Raw genomic sequence first — 22,654 nt, 5'->3', positions numbered from 1 at the left:
CTACTGGGACCAATTCCTGAAGAGGGCGCACAAAATCAGTGAACCGGTGCGGACTCGAAAGGCCAACGTGGCCTGTTTCCGCTCCTAAAATGGTTATATGGTTAATAAAAGCAAAATACTGCATTTGCCTGAAGTCCAAAATACTCAGAACCTTTTGTCAGAACTAGAAAAAGATAATTCTTTTAAGTCCAGAGAATGTGAAAGTTGGGTGGTTAGGTAGATGGAAAAAACAAAATATATTTCTGATCAGATGATTTGCAGGTGATGATGCTTTTCAAAACCTGGTGGTAGTGGTCATAGGTCGAGCAAAAAGTGGTTGAAAGGAGATGAATGACTTAAATGCCTGTGGGTAAAATGGATTTACTGGTACTTGCACTTCATTAAATTGTAGAAGCCTTTGGAGCAGAATAGGATCGTGTGAATGATGGATCTGTGATAGATTTTTCTTCTGTAGGAATTCATCCTGCTGTCTGTTTCTTTTTAACATTTTCAAAAGATATTTTAAGATCCAACCGTGATTTTTATGTTGATCTTTTGCCATTCATTTTTGAATTCATAATTTGAGTTTAAGCTTGTGGGTGAGGCAGTAATTTTTATTTCTTTGTTTTATTGAAATCTTTCAATCGTCAAAACTTTGACATGCCTATTCAGAAGGGTAGAGTCTGTAAGTGCACTATCAGTAACCACCAAGACTAGGCTGAGGGAACGAAAGGCTAAACAGAAGAACCTTGCTGGCCCGGATCCACATATGGGAATGGTGGGAAGGGAGAGGTGGCTTGATCTTTATGGCCCAAGAACACGGGTATGAGTCATCAGTGGGCGGGCCAGCGCCATATATTCAGTAGCCAACAATAACTTTAGACAATGGACGAAACATATCACCATATTGTCTTAATTTTTTTTCAGGCTCTCCTTTTAACTGAAGTTATCTCTGATAACATTTCCCTTGTATTCTTTTGAGGTGTCATGCCCAAGAATTTCAGCAAATGAGTTACGATGTTCAAGTATAATTAACTTGCTTTTGTATCAGAATCAAAATTAATGTCATGAAAATGCCATGAAATTTGTTGTTTTGTGACAGCATCACACAGTGTAAAAATTTCTTTTGATATTTGAATTGCATATCCAGATGACCCATATGCTTTTTCAGGTTATGCTGCTACTTGTAAGGTTTAGTATTTTCTCACATCAAGTCTCTCATCCACACTTGCAATCATTGTATGGCTCACAGTATGCAGTCTTTCCATTTTAGTCCTCCCAATTGATGAACTTCTTGCACTAGACTAGCATCTATTCATTTCACCACCCATCTGAAACAACTTGGACCGTATAACTATTTATGTTGTAATCTATTTTGCAAGCTTTGAATCAAATGGAATCTTAATGCTTCTCCTGACATGCAGTGAAATTTTCACGTAACAAAATTGAAATGATAATTGAACCGGGGCTTGCAAAATACTCTTTTTTTTTTTGTTGCCTATGACACAGGATCAACGTTCAACTGGAAGTATAAAATTAAAGCAAAAGGCTGGAAACACTCCATGTCAGGCAGCATTTGTGGAGAAAAAAGAAAATTGCCATTTCAATTTCTGGAACCTTCATTGGAACAGAACCAGTGCCAATTTTAAAACTGGGAAAATGGAACAAGGTGCAAAATGTCATCGAGACTAGGACCTGAAGGTTCACTGATTCTCTTTCCCCCGAAGCAGCTTTTCGGTTTCTGTTTGTAGACACGAAATGCTTTATACCATGTTCATGAATTTGCATTTTCTTAATAACCTTTGTGTGATACTTCATTCAATGCCTTGCAAAAATTGCACAACTTTGCTGTTTTATTGTCAGAGTATATGGATTTTTTGAATTTTGTGTGCCTGACATCAGCCAGCTCCCCACCATGACTACCACATCTCCATCGGGCACACAGAACTCAAAACGGTCAACCAGTTTACCTATCTCGGCTGCACCATTTCATCTGATGCAAGAATCGACAACGAGATAGACAACAGAGATTTCTTTAGGCAGTCCTTGTACCTCTTCTTTGGTGCACCTCTGTCTCGGTGGCCAGTGGAGAGCTCGCCATAGAACACGATCTTGGGAAGGCGATGGTCCTCCATTCTGGAGACGTGACCTACCCAGCGCAGTTGGATCTTCAGCAGCGTGGATTCGATGCTGTCGGCCTCTGCCATCTCGAGTACTTCGATGTTAGGGATGAAGTCGCTCCACTATAACAAAGGTAAAGGTACAAACCAATGTTTCAGGTTTGAGCCCTTCATCAAGGAATGAACAAAATGTAGGCATTTATGTTTTTTTACTCAGAATCCCATGATATTGCCATAAGGAAGACCCAGCATTAAGATGGCTTTGGTTGGTTACACTGAACCGAACAAAGCCGGCATAATGCCGGGTCAGTGAGTCTTTTTACACGGCCAGCCAGCATTCCAGGAGCAAAAGAAGCAGATGCGTTCCTTATCAGCATTGGCCTCTCGTGTGATAGTGCTTCCAGCATATCTTATGGAGGTAGATCTTCATGTGCTCATGCTACTAGATCTGTGTGCATCGTACACAACTTTATGATGCACAGATGGTCGGATTCATACGAGCAACTTGTTGGTGGAATCGGAAATCTATTTGTGGAGAAATTGAGGAGTGGCAGAGAGATGTTTGAGGCAGAAAGTTGTGTGGACCTTAGACGCCGTAGACAGAGACGTTTCGTTCTTGTGAGTCCATTCACGCTGGTCTCGGATGGAATTATGTGCAGGAGAGAGAGACCACATGGGCCTGTGTTCTGGTCTAATGTCCTCAACCGTTTTGATGAAGATCAGTGGCAGTCATTTTCATATGTCTTGGAACGCTTTTGAACTCGTTGAGCCAGAGGCAACAAACTGGTGACAACCTCTGAAACCTCGGCTTAGACTTGCCATTGCTTTATGGTGGTATGCTCTTCAAGTGAATATTGATCCATAAATTGTATTTTATTGTATCGGTGGGGCCACTGTGTTGGTATGTCAAATTACTCGAATATTAAGAAGGTCCCTTTTAAAGATTTTGTTGACCTGCCGAATGGTGCACACCTTCAGGAGACAATGGACAAGTTTGCAGAACGGGTATCCAATGTGTGCTGGTGCCATTGATGGTACACATTCCTGTCAGAGCTCCCCTCCAAGAGGATGCACCAGTCTACTACAGTCGGAAAGGGTGGCACTCCATTGTCCTTCAAGCTGTTGTAGACCACAACGACTGGTAAGGATCCCACCCTAAGAAACACTTATTTGTCTTTATCAATGAATGTGTTTAATGTGTCAGTCTAAACACAGACATTTTGTTGTTTCAGCTTCGCAGATGTGTATGTGTGTTGGCCTGGTCGCACGCATGTGGCTCGAGTTTTGGCCAACTCTCCCATCGACAGAAAGGCTGAAGATAGAGGTGGGTATCTCTTCCCATAAGTGCTCTGTGATTAGTAAGGGATTGCTTAAGGTGGTATGTGAGTAGAAAGAAAAAGTTTGAAAACCACGGTTTTAATTGTCCCTAATTGACTTGCTATGCGCACAATTTCATAACTTCAAAGGAAACGGCCCAATGATAAATTTTTCGCAAGCAAAATATTTCAGTAACAATTGGGTCTAGAGCAGTGATTCACAACCTTCCCTTGCCACTCACATCCCACCTTAAGCTATCCTTTACCAATCACAGAGCACCGATGGCGTAGGGATTGCTTGAGGTGGAATGTAAGTTTAGTGGGGGCAGTTTGAAAACCACTGCCATAGAGGATACAATGGCAGTGAAATATAAATATGTTTAAACTGAAGGAATGGCTTGACTGAATCTACTTCAAATAAAACTTGTGACAAGTCCAAGGGTCAGGTTCAATCCTGTCGCTGTAAAACTGCCACTAGGAAACATTAGTGAACTGTTTGTTTGTGATCTTGGAAGGTTGCATAAAGTAACTTATCAATCTACATCACTCTACCCACAGAAATGCAAAACTGTTAACAGAGTGCATCTCATCGGAGACCCAGCTTACCCCATCAGGAAGTGGCTGATGAAGGGGTTCATTCACTATGCTCAATCAATATCAGCGAGGCTTTGACTGCCATTTGAGCTCGGCAAGGGGGTGACAGAAAATGCTTTTGGACGTCTCAAAGGTCGTTGGATATTTGTACCATTTTTTTATCAGATGTTGTTGTTGCCTGTTGTGTTCTACGCAATATATGCGAAATCAACAGGGAGCACTTCTTGCCAGAGTGGAACACTGAGCTGCCCAATTTCCCTGAGCCTGATCGAGTTGCTTATCAGAGCGCACAAGGACACACAGTCACCAGAGAATTTTCAGAGAATGGTAGTGAACAGAAAACATGTAAACAACAATAAAAACATTTGATTCAACTGCATACAACTATTTACAACTGTGAAAATAAGCAAAACACCAATAGTCCTGTGCAAAAGTAGTAACTGTCACATCACTCCAGCCGCTGGAGGAAGAAGAAGGTGGTCGAAATGACTTTTATGCCTCATTTGTGCTGCATGTTCCCATTCTGCTGGGGCTGCAGAGAATAATACTGACTATGGGGTGCAGGAGCATGTTACTGTCACATGGGAGTTTGTTTCAGTAGAGCGGGAGTGATGAGTCCAATCATTTCCCACATAGGTGAGGCCTGGTTCTGCATCTCATGGTGGAAGCCCTTAAACATGTGGCCGAACCCATTCATGTCTATCTGCCTCCCGTGCTGCCATCTCTGCCTCCTGCACTTCTCTCCTCAGCAGCTGCTCATGGGCCCTCTGCACTTCCAATCGAAGATGCTCCCTCTCCACATCCTCGCAGTCCATAGCCAGTAACATGTCCATCACCTCCTTTGATACCACCTGGGCTTTGGGTGGTCTCTGCTTTTTCGGTGGTACATGGCTTCCTAGAGAATAATCGAACACAAGTGACATTAGGGAGACAGCTCCTTTTGGGAGAACACACTTAGAAAAACACATGACAAAAAATGTTAATCGCAAAAAAAAAATGTTTTTACCAGGTCGATCATGAAGCGCAGAGTCTTTATTGCTGGCCTTTGTCTCCATGCCAAGAGGGGCTACTGCATCATCCCTGCTGCTGTAGGAGGGAGACTCATTTGGAATGGTCTCAGGGGAAGATGGATCCTCTATGTTGCTCAGAAGAGCAACCAGGTTTGCAGAGTGATTTGTGCCCCAGATGGAATAGCACAGATCAAAATATGGCCAGTCCAAATGCCCTCTGCTACTCCTGCCATTTTGGTTGTTCACCTGATGGTATTTTTTTACTCAGGCATTTCAACTTGCTCATCCCCTGTGGCGTGTCCCGAGCAAAGCTGCGGTCACTAAGTTTTTGTGCAAGCCTCTCCAATGTTAGGTCATCCTTTACCATTCTTGTAATGCACTACCTAATTTCGTCCTCAACTTGGAGGGCAAGGAGCTCAAGGATCTCTTTATTCCCCCCCCCCCCCAATTTGCAGACATCGTGACCATTAGATGCTGACTCCTGCCTGTTGTTTTCAAATTTCTAACTGATAGATCACACATATTATTGTTATCACAACATCCTATTCCTTACCCGGAATACTGAATTGCCCTTTACACACCTCTGCTGCCGGAAGAAAAAGCTGGGACTGGAATGACCTGCTTTTTACACAGCAGGTATAGTGGATTTTTTTTTTAAAAAACTACAAATATCCCAGAATGAAGTGGCTGTGTAAAAAGCACAAAAGATGGAGGGTTATGGGCATTGTGCAGGGAGGTGGGACTAGAGAGGGGTGTTTGGTTTGGTGCGGACTAGAAGGGCCTAATGGCCTGTTTCCGTGCTGTAAATTGTTATGTTATTATTATGTTATATAAAGTACACTGAATGTGACATGTTGAATTTCTTCATCATTGTATTTTTACTTCATCCACAGTGTTTGTGAACTTTTGTTTCTTGCTCCTCTCTTCATTTGTTGTATGAATTAGCAGGGGAACTAATTCAAAAATTGTATTTTTTTTTGCTGAAGATTGTTGTGTACTTTTGGGTTGATTATGCAAAAATTATATTTGCCCATTAGTGAATTATCATCAATGCTTTTTCAATCTTGAGAGGGTTTAAAATAGACCCAGGCATGTCTTCTGTTTTATTCCCCCCCACTCTTCTGATTAGAGTAATATTGGCACAGTTGAATAAAAGCTCTAATGATTTTTCGAAAACATTTATATTATAAAAGGACAAGTGACTTAAACATCACAGAGGTAATACTTTAATTCTCACAAAGCTTTTTAGTAAACACAAAAAAACAGTGTAAGGAGGTGTTAATAACAGGGAATAAAGCTAGATGCAATTTTGCCTGCAGAAGAGGCATTTACTGTGGTTATTTGTAGTTCCAGTGTGGGTGTGACACTGACTAAAATAATTGGATCTGTGTCGTTCACGTGTTGCCAAAAGGTACGTATTACACTGTTAGCACGTTTTTTTCACTTGCAAATATTTTTGAGCTTTTTATAGTTCAACCTGAAACTGCCCACTCCAATTAGTGTAATCACTGTTATGTAAGATGGATACTTATGGAGGAGGCACTTTGTATTTTTGCACTGTGTGCAGTCTCGCCTCAAACCGTACATCTTGGCGCCTCTCAGTTCGGCGGGCAGCCACCTCCTTTGAAGACCGCAGAGCCCACCTCACTGTCAAAAGACAAAGGAGGAAAAACCCAACCCCAACCCACCAATTTTCCCTTGCAACCGCTGCAACCGTGTCTGCCTGTCCCGCATTGGACTTGTCAGCCACAAACGAGCCTGCAGCTGACGTGGACATTTACCCCCTCCGTAAATATTCGTCGACAGCATCGAGTCCACGCTGCTGAAGATCCAGCTGCGCTGGGTGGGTCACGTCTCCAGAATGGAGGACCATCGCCTTCCCAAGATCGTGTTATATGGCGAGCTCTCCACTGGCCACCGAGACAGTGGTGCACCAAAGAAAAGGTACAAGGACTGCCTAAAGAAATCTCTTGGTGCCTGCCACATTGACCACCGCCAGTGGGCTGATATCGCCTCAAACCGTGCATCTTGGCACCTCACAGTTCGGCGGGCAGCAACCTCCTTTGAAGAAGACCGCAGAGCCCACCTCACTGACAAAAGGCAAAGGAGGAAAAACCCAACACCCAACCCCAACCCACCAATTTTTCCCTGCAACCGCTGCAACCGTGTCTGCCTGTCCCGCATCGGACTTGTCAGCCACAAACAAGCCTGCAGCTGACGTGGACATTACCCCTCCATAAATCTTCGTCCGCGAAGCCAAGCCAAAGAGAAGAGTCTCAGCTGCACCGTTCACAACAGTGTGACTCTACTGCTGTTTGCAGAATGCTTTTGGATCAGAGAGAATGTAGTTATTACATGAAGAATATAAAACTTGATGTAAATTAACTGCAGAAACTTTTTTTCCTCTGATGTCAAATTGCTGCAATGTTTAGGATCAAAACAGCTGACCGTAAAATGGATATGTTAAATTATTCAATGATAAATGACAATAGAAGTTCAAGCCAGGGGCATTGCGTTATTCCCCTGATCTTACTGTCAATGTATGATATAGATTCTTGAACATATGTATGCCTCAGACAGTTCTATTAGTTTGGTATTATTGGAAAAAGAATACTCTTAAGCCATGCGTCAAACAGTTAAGGATGTACTACACTTGCAAGTGGTCCCAGGAGTTAACGGTCAATCGGCCTAAAAAAGTCTATTGTGAAACCAAAATCTTTTCAATGCCGGCGCGAGATGACATTATCTCACACCAGGGGTAGACTTCATTGGCTCCTAGTACAATCCAGATGCCGGCTTTGCAATTAGGCAAGTGTAGAATGGGCAGTTGCATTCTGGAATAGAAATGACCCAAGTTTTTGCGTGGGTGCAGGAACGTCAAGGAAGGAAAGATTAAATGAAGGTATAAACTTTGCCATGGGAAAGTCGCGGCAGGAGAGAGAGGAAATAAATTGCAATAGTGGATAATTTTTAACCAGCGTGTGAAGATTGGTAGTGCTATAAGCTCACAATTTATAAAGACTGGGGAAAAAAGCGATGGCAGACTTGACTTCCCAGAAATCCCTGCGACAGGAGTGCTCCATGCATGCAGCCGTGCATACAGCCCTTTTTCCCTTGCATGGCATTCTGGGAGGGTAGGTCTGCCATTGCTTTTCCCCCCCACAGTATTCCTATATTGTGTGCTATAGCACTACCAACTTCCAACTTTCTCATGCTGTTTAAACTGTGCGCGATAGTGCTACCGACTTTCCCACGCTGTATAAATTGTACGCAATAGCACTACCACTTTCCCATGCTATTTAAAAATTGTCAGCTATTGCTATTCATTGCAAGCACTTTCCCATGGTCCTTTATAAAAGTTTATAGGGGCTGAAGGTCTCTTACTCTGCTGTACATAAAGTTTAATTATGTTATAATTAGGCATGATTAATTCTGTTTGAATATAAGATCATAATACATTGATCGGGATTTAGGTAGGTCCACCATTGCTTGACGCATCATGACTTCACCGGTAGAAGGTAGAGAAGTCTTAACACTGGAGATGGCTTCTTGCAAGTGTAAACAAGTGCAATATTCCAATTAAGAATGGTTAAGTGTGAACAGCAAAAATGCCATTCCTGTCCTGGGACACTGAACGGCCAATTTAGTGTCCAGTGATTTTTCGAAAACATTTATATTTTAAAAGGACAAGTGACTTAAACATCACAGAGGTAATACTTTAATTCTCACAAAGCTTTTTAGTAAACACAAAAGAACAGTGTAAGGAGGTGTTAATAACAGGATGCAAGTGTAAAAGGGGCTTTTAAAATAAAATTGGAGACAGGAATCAAGTTTGACAAGGCTGCCTCTTAGTTCACCTGTCTCAAATTGGCCATCAACGTTTTGTTATGCACTTCGATAATGTTAAAATTGTATGTATAAATGCAGTTGGATGGGAAGTTGTATGTTAAAAGACAAAATGTGTTTATTCAAGTATTGGTAATATGACTTAATTGTAAGAGTATAATGTATATCCAGTTAATTTTCCACATTTTCCATTTTTCTCCATTGCATCCTTCCAAAAGCTGGTGATTTTGTTTGTGAAATCTTCTTGAAAAAATTTAAACAAATTAAGTCAACAAGTTTAGACACAAGTACTGGATTTAGAAAGCAGAGCAAGATGTGTTGAAAGAAAGCTTACTCCATTATAAGTTCATGGTTAGATGTGTTGATATTAATTCATGACTTCTGGAAAAACTATAATCCTCTTGTGAGTTTCAAAGTTGTTTACTTTTACTCAAATCACAAAATAAAGCTGCACTCTCCCTCCTTATTCTAAATTGCCATACATTTTGGAAGCGTAACACTTCAAATAGGGAGAGATATCCCTCACCCCTCCCCAGCCCATGATAACTGCAAAGGAAATAGCTCCTGTTTGGTTTGAAATGTAATATCATTGGAAAGTTTAAATGAAATTGTAGGATCCAGAAAAACTATTATTAATGTATAGCCATTTAGATCTAACTGATTTAAAATGAGTTAATTTATGCAGAAATATGCATGCAATGTGATTAGGGGGGGAAAAATGATTGCCATCAGAATTTTGCCACTTTAGCTTGTGTAGCATTCTTTTGATGTTGTATTTAAACTGAATGCGCTGTTGAATTTAGTTATTCTTGAAAATAATGTTCACGTCGAACTGTGCACGAGCTAGAAAATGGTATTTTAACAGTCCTGATTGGTTGCCTGTGTTTATATGCATGTTCCTTGTTCCCTGAGCATGCATGACCTATTTATAGCTGACCCCTCCTATCATTCTATTTCAGTCTGCTCCAGGCTGTATTATTGTTAACTTGTATGTAAATGTGCTAGCTTTTATTGCAGGACGCAGCTTGTATGGTTGCTTGCATTCATTGCCAGTGAAAGGATTAATATTTTCAACTGAGTAGTACCTGTCAGTGCATTTAAAGTTCCTATTTGGTAAAGACCTTTCCCGATCTGGCCACGATGGTTGCATGTGTCTGATTAATGTTTTTGCTCAGAGGAAGATGACTGAATGTTTGCTGCAGCGACTAAAAATCCCAACGTTAATTAGGATGTTTGTTCCACTGTGCATTTCACCAGGCTTGACTATGTTAAAAAGAAACTGGGGATTTTTGTGCACTGCTTCCAGTAGCAATATTTAGCATAAGACTATCCTCACCAACTTGAAAGTTTTAAAACGTGTTTTAAAAAGAAGATCTCAAAATCTGTGCTTGATGACTTTGTCACGTTACTGAAGCCCACAGTACCTCACCTGAAAAAGATGTTACAGACTATATATGAAACTGAATCGTATTTTTCCTCAGATGGTGTATCTGGACGAGAGCAGCCCCTAGAATTGTTGCCACAAAATCGGATACACACTATGCCAACCTCAGGTAAGCAGAATAATTTGTCGGTGATAGTTACTTTGATATCTGCAAAGCATTTTGGATGTTAATATTAACCCAGACAGATGATCATTTTCTTTATGCCAAATATACTACATGAATTGCATAACAATCAAATGTGATGAATAACTTTTCAAGACTTAATGAAATTTAATTTTCAGTGCCTTAAAATTAGTCACCTCCCATTACTGCTGCATGCAAGTGTTATTTGATATTCTTAAAAGGCTCTTTGCAGGAACTTAATTCTTCAATATGGCCATCAGTTTTCAGGAACTTGTTATGGTGTGATTGTTAAATGGTTCTAACATTAATTTTATGCAAGTAGTTATTTCTGGGACCTGTTTATTCAGCACGTGGTGGTTATCTGTCAGCACTAGATAGCTATGTGATACCACACTGCTTTCTGAGGTCTGCTAAAGCTAAGAATATTGAGATATTTTTAGCAGTAGAAACTTAAGCTTCTTAATGTTGCCAGCACAGCTTTAGCAGTTTAAAACAATTTGTTAATCCAGCTTCTCTCATTTTAATTCACTATAGTTATGTTTAGCATGTCAAATGAGTTTTGGACTTAAAAATATAGTGTTGAAGCCCAAGGGTAATATTTCAAGACACAACATTGCAGCAAGAAGGGCCATCAGTATTTAAATTAACCATGCTTATAATCACATTTATTATTATGTCAACACATTGACAGTTTGTAGTGTCGCCCCTTTCTCCATATTGCATGAAAGATGAAAATGTCTGATTTGGAACTATTACTAGAATTGGGACTGAACATCATGGAGTTCTTTGTGTTTCGGGGGTAATATTTCCTTTTACCAGCATAATGTTGCAGGAGTCAACTATTCTTTCATAGTACTTTGGGATGATCTGAAACCAATCACTTGTTACTGCTTCATTTTCACAAACGAATAAGTACTTGAATTTATTGTTTTATATGTTGCTTTTAGTTCAAGAAACATTTGCCCACATGAGATGCAGTTTTAATATCATTTAGGGTTGCTACATTTTTTTTTAATGGCTTTCCTACTTTTAAAACTGAAATAACATTCAAAAAAATGTTTCTTTAAACTGTTCAATAACTTATTTGATTCAGTAGAAGTATGAAATAAAATCAAACAAACACAGATTTTAGTAACTTTCAATAAAATTGCCATCTTTGAAAGTAGTCAACCTCATGGCCAAATAGTTTTAGAAGTTTAAACATATAATTGCTTCAAAATATAGTACAACTCCAATTATCCGAACTAACCTCACAGGTTGGAAAAAAAATTAATTTACTTAACATGAAATTAGAATGACGATTATCCTCTTTTCAGGTAACTCCCACCTCTCTCTCTATTATTGATTTTTCTCTCCAAATCTCCCCCTCAAACTGTGTGCCACTTCCTCCCAGCCGCAAGTGGTCGGAAGAATCCCCTTCCCTCCCCTCCTCGACACAGCGGAGTTCCTGATGCTAACTCCGAACCCTCCCCTCGGCCTACTACCGCACACCAGACTCCACTAGGCCTAGGGGAGGATTCAGAGTCGGGACTTGGGCGTCGCTGTTGGGAGCTCCTGTGACCGGGGAGACAGGAGCCCACTGACTCACCAGTGAGTGTTCCACCGGCCGAGGAAGCCTCGCCAGGGAGCAGTGGGGACGTGTCTGTGATCGGCGGTGGCATTGCAGCCAAAATTTTTTGTTGAGAATTAAACATTATTTTAATGCTTGAAAAGCCTTTCCTTGTTATTTGTTGCTGTTTAAGCATTGATTCAAGTGAGTTGCTGTTATTACTGGCTTGTTTTTTTTAAATGACCAGATATTCAACATAAGGCTGGTCCTGACCATTTAGGATAATCAAGTTGTGCTGTAAATTAAAGACTTTTTAATTCTAAACTGATTAACTAAAAATTAATGGGGTGTAAATAACTTCATTGTCCATGAGCAGTATGGGTTTTTTGAACTTCTTTTGCAGTTTTTCCAACTCATTTGTATTTTTCTTCTGTCAAGTGCTTTGTCTGCTTTAGCTGGGGCTCTGTCCTCCGTTTGAACCAAATGACTTAAGACATAGTACTTTTCTTTAGTAAGCTCACTTATTCCACACCCAAGTAGAAAACCTACTCTAATCTAAACAGGAAGCCTTGGAGATGCAGTAATTCAGCTGTTTTGTGCATGGCATACTAATTGGCTTGTCATGGCAACCACAGTTCTACAGACCTTGCCAAGTCATTGAGATTTATTTCAGGATGTTTGTCCTTGAGCAAACATATTTCAGCCATCTTCACACCTTCCCACCACGTCCAAAGAAATATGAAAGACCCTTGACGAAGTTTGTCAAAGGTACACATAATAGATTGTCGTACCCTAAGTATTTTGTTCTTAGCAACTTGCAAAATGATACTATTTATAAAGATTATGCTTTTCATTTTGTTTTTTCAGAAAGGTGTACATTACTAAATATTATAATTGGTAACTTAGTCAGCATATCCACGAGCAAAATCTAATGTTAATCACAAATCAAATCTGAGACAGAAAAACTGTGTACTGATAGCTCACGAGGTCACGTTGATGGAGGGAGGGGTGGGGGGGCAGTGAAATTAAAACACCATTAAGTAGAAAAACTGCTGGGGAGCAACCTTTTGTAACATGCTAACTTTGGATAAACCATTGAATTTCTGTATGGTTTAACAAAGTTTTCTGTGACATACCTACACAATGGGAGATTTTCAACATGATATGATTATCATTGAGCTTTATTAGTGAATTTTTAATGGATTTTTTAAAAATTAGCTGGGCTGTTGTATTCATATATTGCTAAATACTTTTTGCAATATGACAACAAGGGACATGCTTTTAATAATTTTGTGAACTTCCTGGCTTCTTTTTAATATGTTCATATTTTTAATATTCCACTCGTTCATTTATTCAGAGTGCCTTTCCATTTTAATACATTTCTCTGGTTTATTGTAACAATCACCACATTTATGTAATGGTGTGCTTTGAAAAACCTATTCATTTAAATTGTTTGAAGTATTTCATCCCTTTCAAGATTGCCATTATTCATTATAGTTCTTGGGAACAGTGATACTTTAGTGTGTTTATTAGTAACTTGTCGAGTTGAGATTAAGTTTTAAAAACTGACAAGTAGCTTGGTTCCACAGCAGTTGTAATATTAATGGTAAATAAAATAAACCTTATTATGGAATAAATTAACTGGAAGTGGGGAAAAAATAGTGTTAATATTATTTAAAATATAGTCATTTTGAAGTATCATTCAGAACTGGTTGAGGTGGTGCTGGGAAGCCTAACGATAAGAAAATATAGGATGTCGAGAATAAAATTGAAACCGTCATATGAACTTCAACATTTTTCAGGTCTTTTTAGACCGTGAAGGCACCCAGATTGCAAAATATGTGGTTAAATGCACTTTGCTGGAGAAACTCGGAGGGTCATGCAGCATCATGGGGGGTGGGGGGGGGGGGGGAGGGAGTGGTGGAAAAATGGTCACCGTTTCGAGGCAAAACCCTTTATCGAGTCTCGCTGAGGGAGAGTCTATCATTTTTTTCCCTCCGCTGATGAGTTCCTCCATCAGTGCATGAGTCACTTCAGATTCCAGCATTCACCGTTTCCTGTGGTCTTCTGCAAAATCTGTGGAGACTCTTGTAAATTCCTCCAGTCGACGTTCTGGTACTTTAGCAGCGATGAAGTGAACTTTTGAAAGCTCCATCTAGAGGTGGAGAAGGAGTTAGTGATTTAGTTGTGTCACGTTGATCCAAGTTGCTCACTTCAGATTCAGCATTTGTAACTGGATTTTTTTGTTTGCAAAATTATTAGCATTTTGATTAGCAGAATACATCTTTTTAAAAAAATCTGTTCCCTCCTTGTCTCCTGGACTGTTGCAATATAATTTTAGTGTTCAGATAAGTGAGCAAGTGTAATATAATTCTATTTTTCAACTATGTTGCAATTTTGAAATAGCGGTATGATAAATAATGGATTGTGAACATCATACCATTTTTAAAATATATTGTGTATCAATATTGTCTGACTATATAATGTTTATACATTGATAACTGCTGACTGGAATCACCAAAGTCCACATGAATGAAGAGTGAAAAATGTGGAAAGACTTTATGGCATTTGGCTCTTCAAGACAAATTCATTTAGGTAGAATTATATGTACTTACCTGATCAAGCCATTTCTTCCTGGGATTAGAATTTCCATCAGATATGGCCTGTTTCCGCTCCGTAAATGGTTATGTGGTTATTAAGTAGGAAGGCTCTTGAACAAACTCCGAATGGAAAACTTTTAGCCTAAATTAGTCGTTCTCAACGGGGGCCATATGCCCCCCCCCCCCCCCCCATTTGTGGTCACAGCAAATTTAAGGGGGACCACAGACTGAAATCATAAAAAGTTTTCTGGTTTTTTTTTAATGTGGTCTTTAGGAGAGAAGTATGGAAGAAAGCAACAAAACTTGAATGCTTCCCAGGGAAGGGTGCCCATAAGCTTTGAGCAGTCCTGAGGGGGCCAGAGCCAAAAGATTATGTTGAGAATGGCTGGCCTAAATTGTTGTACCTTTCAAAGACATGAAAGCAACATTTTTAGGGGCACAAATTCTGTTTGAGTAAGTCCCAAAAAGATTCTGATCTTGAGTTGCAATGTTTTTTTTTAAAAAAACTGCATTCTATGTCTTCTCCATATAATGGAGCGACACAGTTAGCATAGCAGTTAACACAACACTGTTATATTGCCAGCATTCGGGACCAGGGTTCAAATCCTGCACTGTCTTTAAGGAGTTTATACATTCTCCCTGTGTCTGCATGGGTTTCCTCCAGATGCTCCCATTTTCCTCCCACCATTCAAAAATGTACTGGGGGAGGGTGTTGGTCAATTGGGTGTACTTAGGCTCATGGGCCAAAACAGCCTAATACTGTGCTGTATGCTAAATTTAAAGCTGGACAGTGTCTTTTCAAAGTGGCACATTGTAATAATCTAGTAAAAGTTCTCACAAATATCCATATTAATCTCACAGCTGTGATCACTGCAACCAGTTAACTGAGGAAGAATGCTACAATTTCTCTTTCAGCTATCTGGTAGTGTGACGAAATTAATGGGTGCTGCAATATCAGTGTTGGGTGCTTTCATTAGAAAATGGAATGAGTGTGGAATCTTGCTCCTGGCAGCTTAGCAAGACTTGCTTAAGCTAGTAAAAACATTGCCGGCAAAAGGCATCCTTTTGTTCATTGTGCAGATGGAGGTTATCATGGAGTTTTCTGAAAGCAGTGTAGTCTATAAATGTGTGCTCGTCTGGACAGGAGCAAATGATATTTGTCTTTCACTGAATATGGAGTGTGAATAAGCTTCTGATACAACCATGTGCATTAAAATGTATTGTGGTAGAAATCAGCATCAATCTGGAATGTTCATGAGCCTTGGACCCTGAGAGTGACAATGACCTTGACCTCCACGGGCAAAGCTTATGATGCTATATTTGAAATTGCAGCAAGTCACTGATCTTGGTCATGACAAATAGCAATTTTGTCTTCTAAACATTACTGCCTCAAGTGAAACAGGGGTAGTTGAACCTGGTGGTTCGCAAATAAATAATTTTCATGGAAACTGCAGTTGAAAATAACATTGGATTTGAATTTTGGGTATTGCATTTTTGTTTATAATTCTCAAATATAGGTAGTAGTGCAAATTAAAATCTTTCTAAACCTTTGAGAAATTTCCTATTGCAGGTCAAGACACCGAGAAACAATTGCTAAATCACTCTGCTTGGTTTATTTCATGGCTGGTTTTTGATCACTAGTGGTTGGTTCTTCGTCTTTTTAAAAAAAAATTGCCTTCAGCGAAGCGGTTTGACTAAAATATTCAAATTCTGTGGACAAAAATGGGAGCAACTTTCTCGAGAAAGTATGTTTTTTAAAATAAAAAAACTAACTCAAGAAGCCTTTTGTTAAGCATGCACCCTGCTTTTGACATTTTCCCTGAAAGTCACATTATTGGTGCTTTCAAACGGCAATTTGACTCGACATCAGGAGATAACATCCTAGATGCTTTTAATGATAATGGACAATGATGAACTGTCTCGAAAATGAATACTAAGCTTTGATTTTTACTGAAACTCTGTTCAGGCCAATATGGAAATCAATTAGTTTTTATCATTTGAAAAAACATTCTTAGGAGTTAGATATTGCTGGTAAGGCTGCCCATTTTGAAATAATCTTGAGAAGGTTTTAGAAAGCTATTATTCACACCAGAACAGTGTGTTTTTAAAATACCTCACACAAATCTGTTAAGTAGGGAAGCAGAATCTATTATGAATATTTTCTCCATTGTACCAGATCTCTTGACATATAATTTTTAAATTTTGTCCTGGTCATGAATTTTCCTCCATTATTGGACGTCTTTCACAAGCCCAGTGTAGACAAGATTTGCTGGCTCTTTTGCTATATTTAATCAATTTAATTCTTATGATATTACACATAACTCATTTAGAGTTGATTAATTGTATTCCCGTTTATAACATTTCTTTTGCAAAAAAAATTGATTATACAGATTCTGTAAGTGCAATATATTTCTCATTTTATCAGCCATTTACTTATATACATTTCTAAGGCATGATCCAGCTATAGAAGTCAATTTAAGTTCCATAGACAACGAACGGTGTGATGAATCATAAGGTTTTTTTGGATTATTGTTGGCTGAAATATATCTGAGTTGTTGAAAACAGGTGAGAAGTAATAACTCGGCAGTTGTCACATCTTGATTCAATTATTTCAGATTGAGATGCAAATCTGAGAAGAATGTGTGATACAAAAAAAAGACCCGATAAACAGTCAGACTCATTTAAAAAAAAATTGCTTCATCTACTAGTTCATTTATTTTTTTTAAAAAAAGGACGAACTATAGCAGAATCTATGTTCCCTAGTAGAATCTTGGGGATTTTAATTTAATTATTCATTCACTGGATGGCAATGCTAATATTTTTGCCTATCCAGAGTACTCCCTGAAATGGCAGGCATTTATGGTCATGGCGGCCTCCGTAAGGTGAAGGGCTTCAGTAAACCACATTGATTTTTTACAGCGGAGAAACGCAAAGTCCTGCTGCTGGAATCTTGAGTGAACGGTTGTAGGGACTCGGCAGGTGAGGCAGCGTCCAAGGATAGAAATGGGAGTTATAATTTTGGATGGGATCCCTTTATCAAAACTGAAGTAAGGAGGAGTAATATCAAGTACCTATGTTTCACAGAAAGATGGTAAGAAATGATAGAATATTGGACAGAAGGTGAAGCAGGTGGAGAGATGGGTAGACAAAGTTCCAGGAAATCAAAGCTTAGTATTCATTTTCGAGACAGTTCACAGGATGGGGAGGGGCCAGTTTAGAGAGAAAAGTAAGGATGGGAATAGGTAAAGAAGAAATGGAAACACCAAGCCAGATAGAGGTATAGGTTACCTGAATTTAGAGGAATAAATCAATGTTCATGTCATTGGGTTTCAGGCTATCCAGGAGGACAATGATTTTGCTGTTCCTCGTTTACATTTTTTTAAAATCACCCTTGCAGTGGATGAGGCTGAGGACAGGCATATCTGTGTGGGAATGGATATGAGAATTAAACTGGTTAGCAACCTGCAGCTCCAGCTTCTCCCAATCTCTGGTCTCGCCAATGTAGAAGAGGCCGCACTGAGCACACCAAATGCAGTCACAAAGTTTGTTCATGCTCCGCCTCGCTTATGTTGTCCTGTGCAGTGCTGATTTTTGACACCCCTGACTAAATGCTCAGGCCCGAACTGTTGACTGCCTTTTCCTCCCAATGGCCGCTGTGCAACCTGCTGAATTTCTCCAGCACCTTTGTGCATTCCACTAGACCCCAGCATCGGCAAATTTTCTTGTTCACCTTGTTGGGTGTCCAGTCATTTTGTGGTTATAGTTGCACACATCAGCTTTTACAAATTCCAGATTCATTTAGTAACTTGAATATAAATTCTCAAGATAGTATAGTGGGATTTGAACTTGTGTCTCTGGATTAGTGGTACTGGTTTGGTAATTTAATCACCACAATACCATATCCTATAACTCCACAAACAGTAAAAATAACTTTTCCAAAATAAATGACAGGGTCAAGAAGACTTGTCTCCTGTGAACCATGTATTAAAATGTTAAATTAATTGTTAAATATGCCTACCAATACTAATTTGTTATAATGTTGTCCGAATAGAATGCAGGTGTGTAATTTTGTAATCTTGATCAGATACAACTTTGTTAGACAGTGTAAGAGTACAGGAATGTTATTCTCGTATCTCGGTAAAAAATACATTTAGATGTAAGGTATTTTGTATCTAAATTTTTTTTACACCTACATTAGAGATTATTACTGAATAATAATTGTTTGGATATTTTAAAAGCAGAAACTAAAAATTATTAACTTGAGGGGAAAGGTTTCCAAATTTACATGGCAGAATTCTGATATGTACACAATTATCAGTTAGAATGTTATGCATTTTAGAATTTGTTTTAATTAGAAAATTATTCTCACTTATACTGAGCTCTATAAACAGAATAATACCTATAAGCTAGTTTCCATTTGTTCTTTATCAGTTTTATTCGTCTCCTCTTTCCAAAAGTGGCACCATCCTTGTGAACAGATATCAAAAAGATTCAAGAGATTAATCAAAATTACCATTCATATGTTAAAGGTTACAGAGCATATCAGCAAGGCTCAGTGCTATCCTTGTTTGATTCTTATGAAAGCTCCTTGCATAGGTAAATCTGATGGCAGTTGAGAGCATGTAATTTTTTTGTGTTCCTTTGCATCCATAGTTACGCACTGCTACATCAATAAACAATGTATTATGAACTTACGAGGCACGTACCTGATCATTGAAGAGAGCTCAGTTCTTCACTGCTCAATTGTCTAAATCTTTCAAGGGATGCCATGAAAATATTCGGTGACAAAATTACCTGGTGCTTTTCCATGCGTTATGTTTTGAGAAATGTGGAATGAACATTTTTACAAAATAGTTGTTTAGGCAGCTTTTGTTTTCAAATAGATTAGTTTGCTCTGAAAATAATTGCAAAGTGCATTATTTTTTAAATTTGAAAAGTGATTTTGCAAATTTGTTTCCTTGTGATGTTTGTTGATTTGGAGTTTCCCCCTCCTATTTCATGATTATTTTATCCAGATGATCCATTGCAGTGACATTAATTGAAAAGTTGTATGTACCTATGTAAAAAGTCCCATTTACTTAAGTTGCAGTTTGCATATTTGCAAGCCTGCTTTCTCATTTCTTATTCATTGATATTCTTCACACATTATGTTAAAGGAGGAAAAATTACATTATAGCCTGGAAGCTGTGGCATCCACCTGTTTTTTTTTCTGTTCCGAAATGCACTGTTTCTCACTTTTCTCTCGGTTTCCTTTTCCACAGCTCTGCTTCTAGAGAGCCAAATACCCCCAGTCAATTCTCTCCTGTGTTCCTTCCATATCTAATTAACACTGGTTGTGTGCTGGTCCTGCCTCTGCCCATTCTTCACTTCTCCCAGCCATTTTATTCAGGCACTTGCCTTTTTTTACTCCTAGAAGAAGGAGGCCTCAGACCCAAAACATTGTTTATATATCTTTACCTCCAATGGATGGTGCAATACCTGCTGAGTTCCATTATGAACCCATTATGATTTATATCTTTGATGCCATTGTGTCCATTGATATCAGTTTGGTGAAGTTGAGTAAGATTTTAGCATTTAGTATTTAGCTTTTCACTTAATCTGACTACAATAGTGTATGGCGAATTTAACAGTTGTTTCAGCAGTGTTGAAGCATTTTTTTAACAGATGTGTGTTAAGTGAATGTGAAGTACATTGCAAATGTAAAAGAGAAGTGACCAGTTACTTCTTCTTTCTTTGGCTTGGCTTCGCGGACGAAGATTAATGGAGGGGTAATGTCCACGTCAGCTGCAGGCTCGTTTGTGGCTGACAAGTCCGAGGCGGTTGCAAGGGAAAATGGGTTGGTTGGGGTTGGGTGTTGGGTTTTTCCTCCTTTGCCTTTTGTCAGTGAGGTGGGCTCTGCGGTCTTCTTCAAAGGAGGTTGCTGCCCGCCGAACTGTGAGGCGCCAAGATGCACGGTTGGAGGCGAGATCAGCCCACTGGCGGTGGTCAATGTGACAGGCACCAAGAGATTTCTTTAGGCAGTCCTTGGTATTAACACAGTGATGGAAAGTGTACTTGATAGTCCAAGCATGTGGCACTTGCTCGCCAATATACCGACTAGTCAATGAACTGTGGATTTCACCACAACTTAAGTCCAAATAAAGGCCAAAGAGCTGAATTACAGTGTTGAGATTAAAAATGATTGCTTTTCATATTAATGTACCACATCACCAAATGTGGTATCAAAAAATCCTAGCAAAACTGTAGTCATTGGCCATCAAGGGGAAAATATTTTCCTGGTTAAAGTTGTACTTCCCACGAAGGAAGATTTTTATTTGTTTTTTTTTTGGAGGTCAATCATCCCATCTCTCAGACATTGGCATGAATCAAAATGGATAGTTTAGATTAAAAATGAATGTGTTGAATTTAATAATTTCTTAAAGAATGCCTTTCCCAATGGTTCTAATTGTAGCTGGAATTAGAAAAACTTGAAATAGATTCTTAATAGAATGGCCTGATCAACCATTTAAAAAAATTTTTTTAGAAGAAACTGAGAGAAGAATTTTAGATGTGTTAAAAATTCAATTATATTTCCATATAAATGCAGCAATTAAGCAGTCTATGTTATAGTGTCAAATGGAGCAGTTACTGAAACTGTTGACAACATAATAAACTCGAAGCAAATCTGGCATCTGCACCTGTGGTCTGCTGGTCCCTTTCGACTTTTCATGATTACTTCAGGCTACAATTATTGCATTAGTAAACAAAAATAATGTGCCATAGATATTTTTCAGTTGTACCATTTTAATTTAGCTTCAGTGCAGGCTTGCAGTAATGATTTCTAAAATGGAGTGTAGTAATTATAGAGCTCAAAGCAGGGATACGTCTGCTCTGCACCACAATTTGACCTTGTGAACCGAGTACTTTCCTTGGAGTTATTTGGTTTATATCTCAAAAAAGCATCAAGTATTACACTTAACTATTTCAAGGGACGATCGCAAGAAACAATGTCAAATATAAACTTTGTTCTTTAGCATATTTAGTGTTTTGCACCACATCCTGGGGTGATTACCTTAAACTCACCTCAAAAAAAGCAACTATTGTTCATTGATATAAAAGCATCATTTTGTTTATTTTATTTGTGTGTTGCTTGATTAAATGGTTAAGATTATAATAAAACTGACATTCCCACCCCTCAGTTATATTTAGAATTTTTAAATTCACTGCTCTGTGCAAAACAATTTTTGGTTAGAGTTTCCATTCAAGATTAAAACTTCTAATTTATCTTAAAGAAAATTCCCTTTGGAGAAGAAAATGACATTCTCTGAGAAGTTAAACATTTTCTTTCAGTGTGTTGCTTGCATCAATCATTGCAGTGTAATTGCAGTTAGGGTGAAGTTCCCGCTACCTTGAAATTTACTGTGATATTATGTCCTGAGATACAATCTTAGAATAGACTCCTTCAGTGGCTAATTCCCTTTGCAATAATTATATCTGTGGCATTGATACAAAGTTAATGAGTTAAGATCATTGTAGTTTAGGGAGAAAACTTTCAATTCTTTCAATATGATTTCAAATTTAACTGAAAAATGAGTGTTCTAGCTCTGTATTGCAGTCGAAGTAATTTTTGAAAAATTTTTGACAAATATTGAACAATTAACTTTCCAGAGAAACTGGTGCCAAAGATTTACTTTGCTTGGTTCTGAGGAAACTGAATTTAATTTCAGTTAACTTCACTAACCCAAGGTACTTCACAATTAGTTATGTGGTAATTATTGGCTTTCACTCTGTTTAAGTCTGCAGCTCTGAGAAAACAATTTCCTCAGCACACTTTCACACCATCTCCTTGGGAAAACAGAAGTTGAAAATTCTCTTAGTTTCTATCTTTAAAAAATATTGTGGCAATTATGTTCATTTTAAGTGAATTTATTCCTATCTGTTATGTGGATAGTTATTTAAAAAGTGGCTTTTCCACGTGGATGAAGTCGGTGCAGGGAAGTTGGACTCGATTCAAATTTAAGATTGTGGCTCTAATTGAGGACGAACTTTAAATTAAAACAAGAGCTATGTTTTTTTATTGTTTAATTTTCATG

General features: G+C 38.7%; 1 protein-coding gene and 1 long non-coding RNA gene across 10 annotated transcripts in view; both read left to right on the top strand.

The window, feature by feature from the left end:
- Positions 1–22,654, top strand: part of hdac5 (histone deacetylase 5) — a 234,513-nt gene that overhangs the window by 81,485 nt on the left and 130,374 nt on the right. For 3 of the 9 annotated variants that reach the window (XM_069904638.1, XM_069904639.1, XM_069904640.1), the window contains one exon: positions 10,347–10,418. The exons of 1 other annotated variant lie outside the window; for it this stretch is intronic. In XM_069904638.1, coding sequence (XP_069760739.1) covers positions 10,347–10,418 — 72 coding nt within the window. Of the gene's footprint in view, positions 1–9,878; positions 9,979–10,288; positions 10,419–22,654 lie in introns of those variants that run through there. 5 more of the 9 variants (XM_069904637.1, XM_069904636.1, XM_069904635.1 and 2 more) reach the window with 3 other exon arrangements.
- Positions 1,495–6,829, top strand: LOC138746458 (uncharacterized). Its single transcript, XR_011346966.1, has 3 exons — positions 1,495–3,240; positions 3,332–3,423; positions 3,974–6,829. It is a non-coding gene; the product is annotated as an uncharacterized lncRNA (long non-coding RNA).

The sequence above is a fragment of the Narcine bancroftii genome, chromosome 12 (genome assembly GCF_036971445.1).
Source record: "Narcine bancroftii isolate sNarBan1 chromosome 12, sNarBan1.hap1, whole genome shotgun sequence".
Taxonomy (NCBI): domain Eukaryota; kingdom Metazoa; phylum Chordata; class Chondrichthyes; order Torpediniformes; family Narcinidae; genus Narcine; species Narcine bancroftii.
This window is presented reverse-complemented; position numbering and strand designations above follow the sequence as displayed.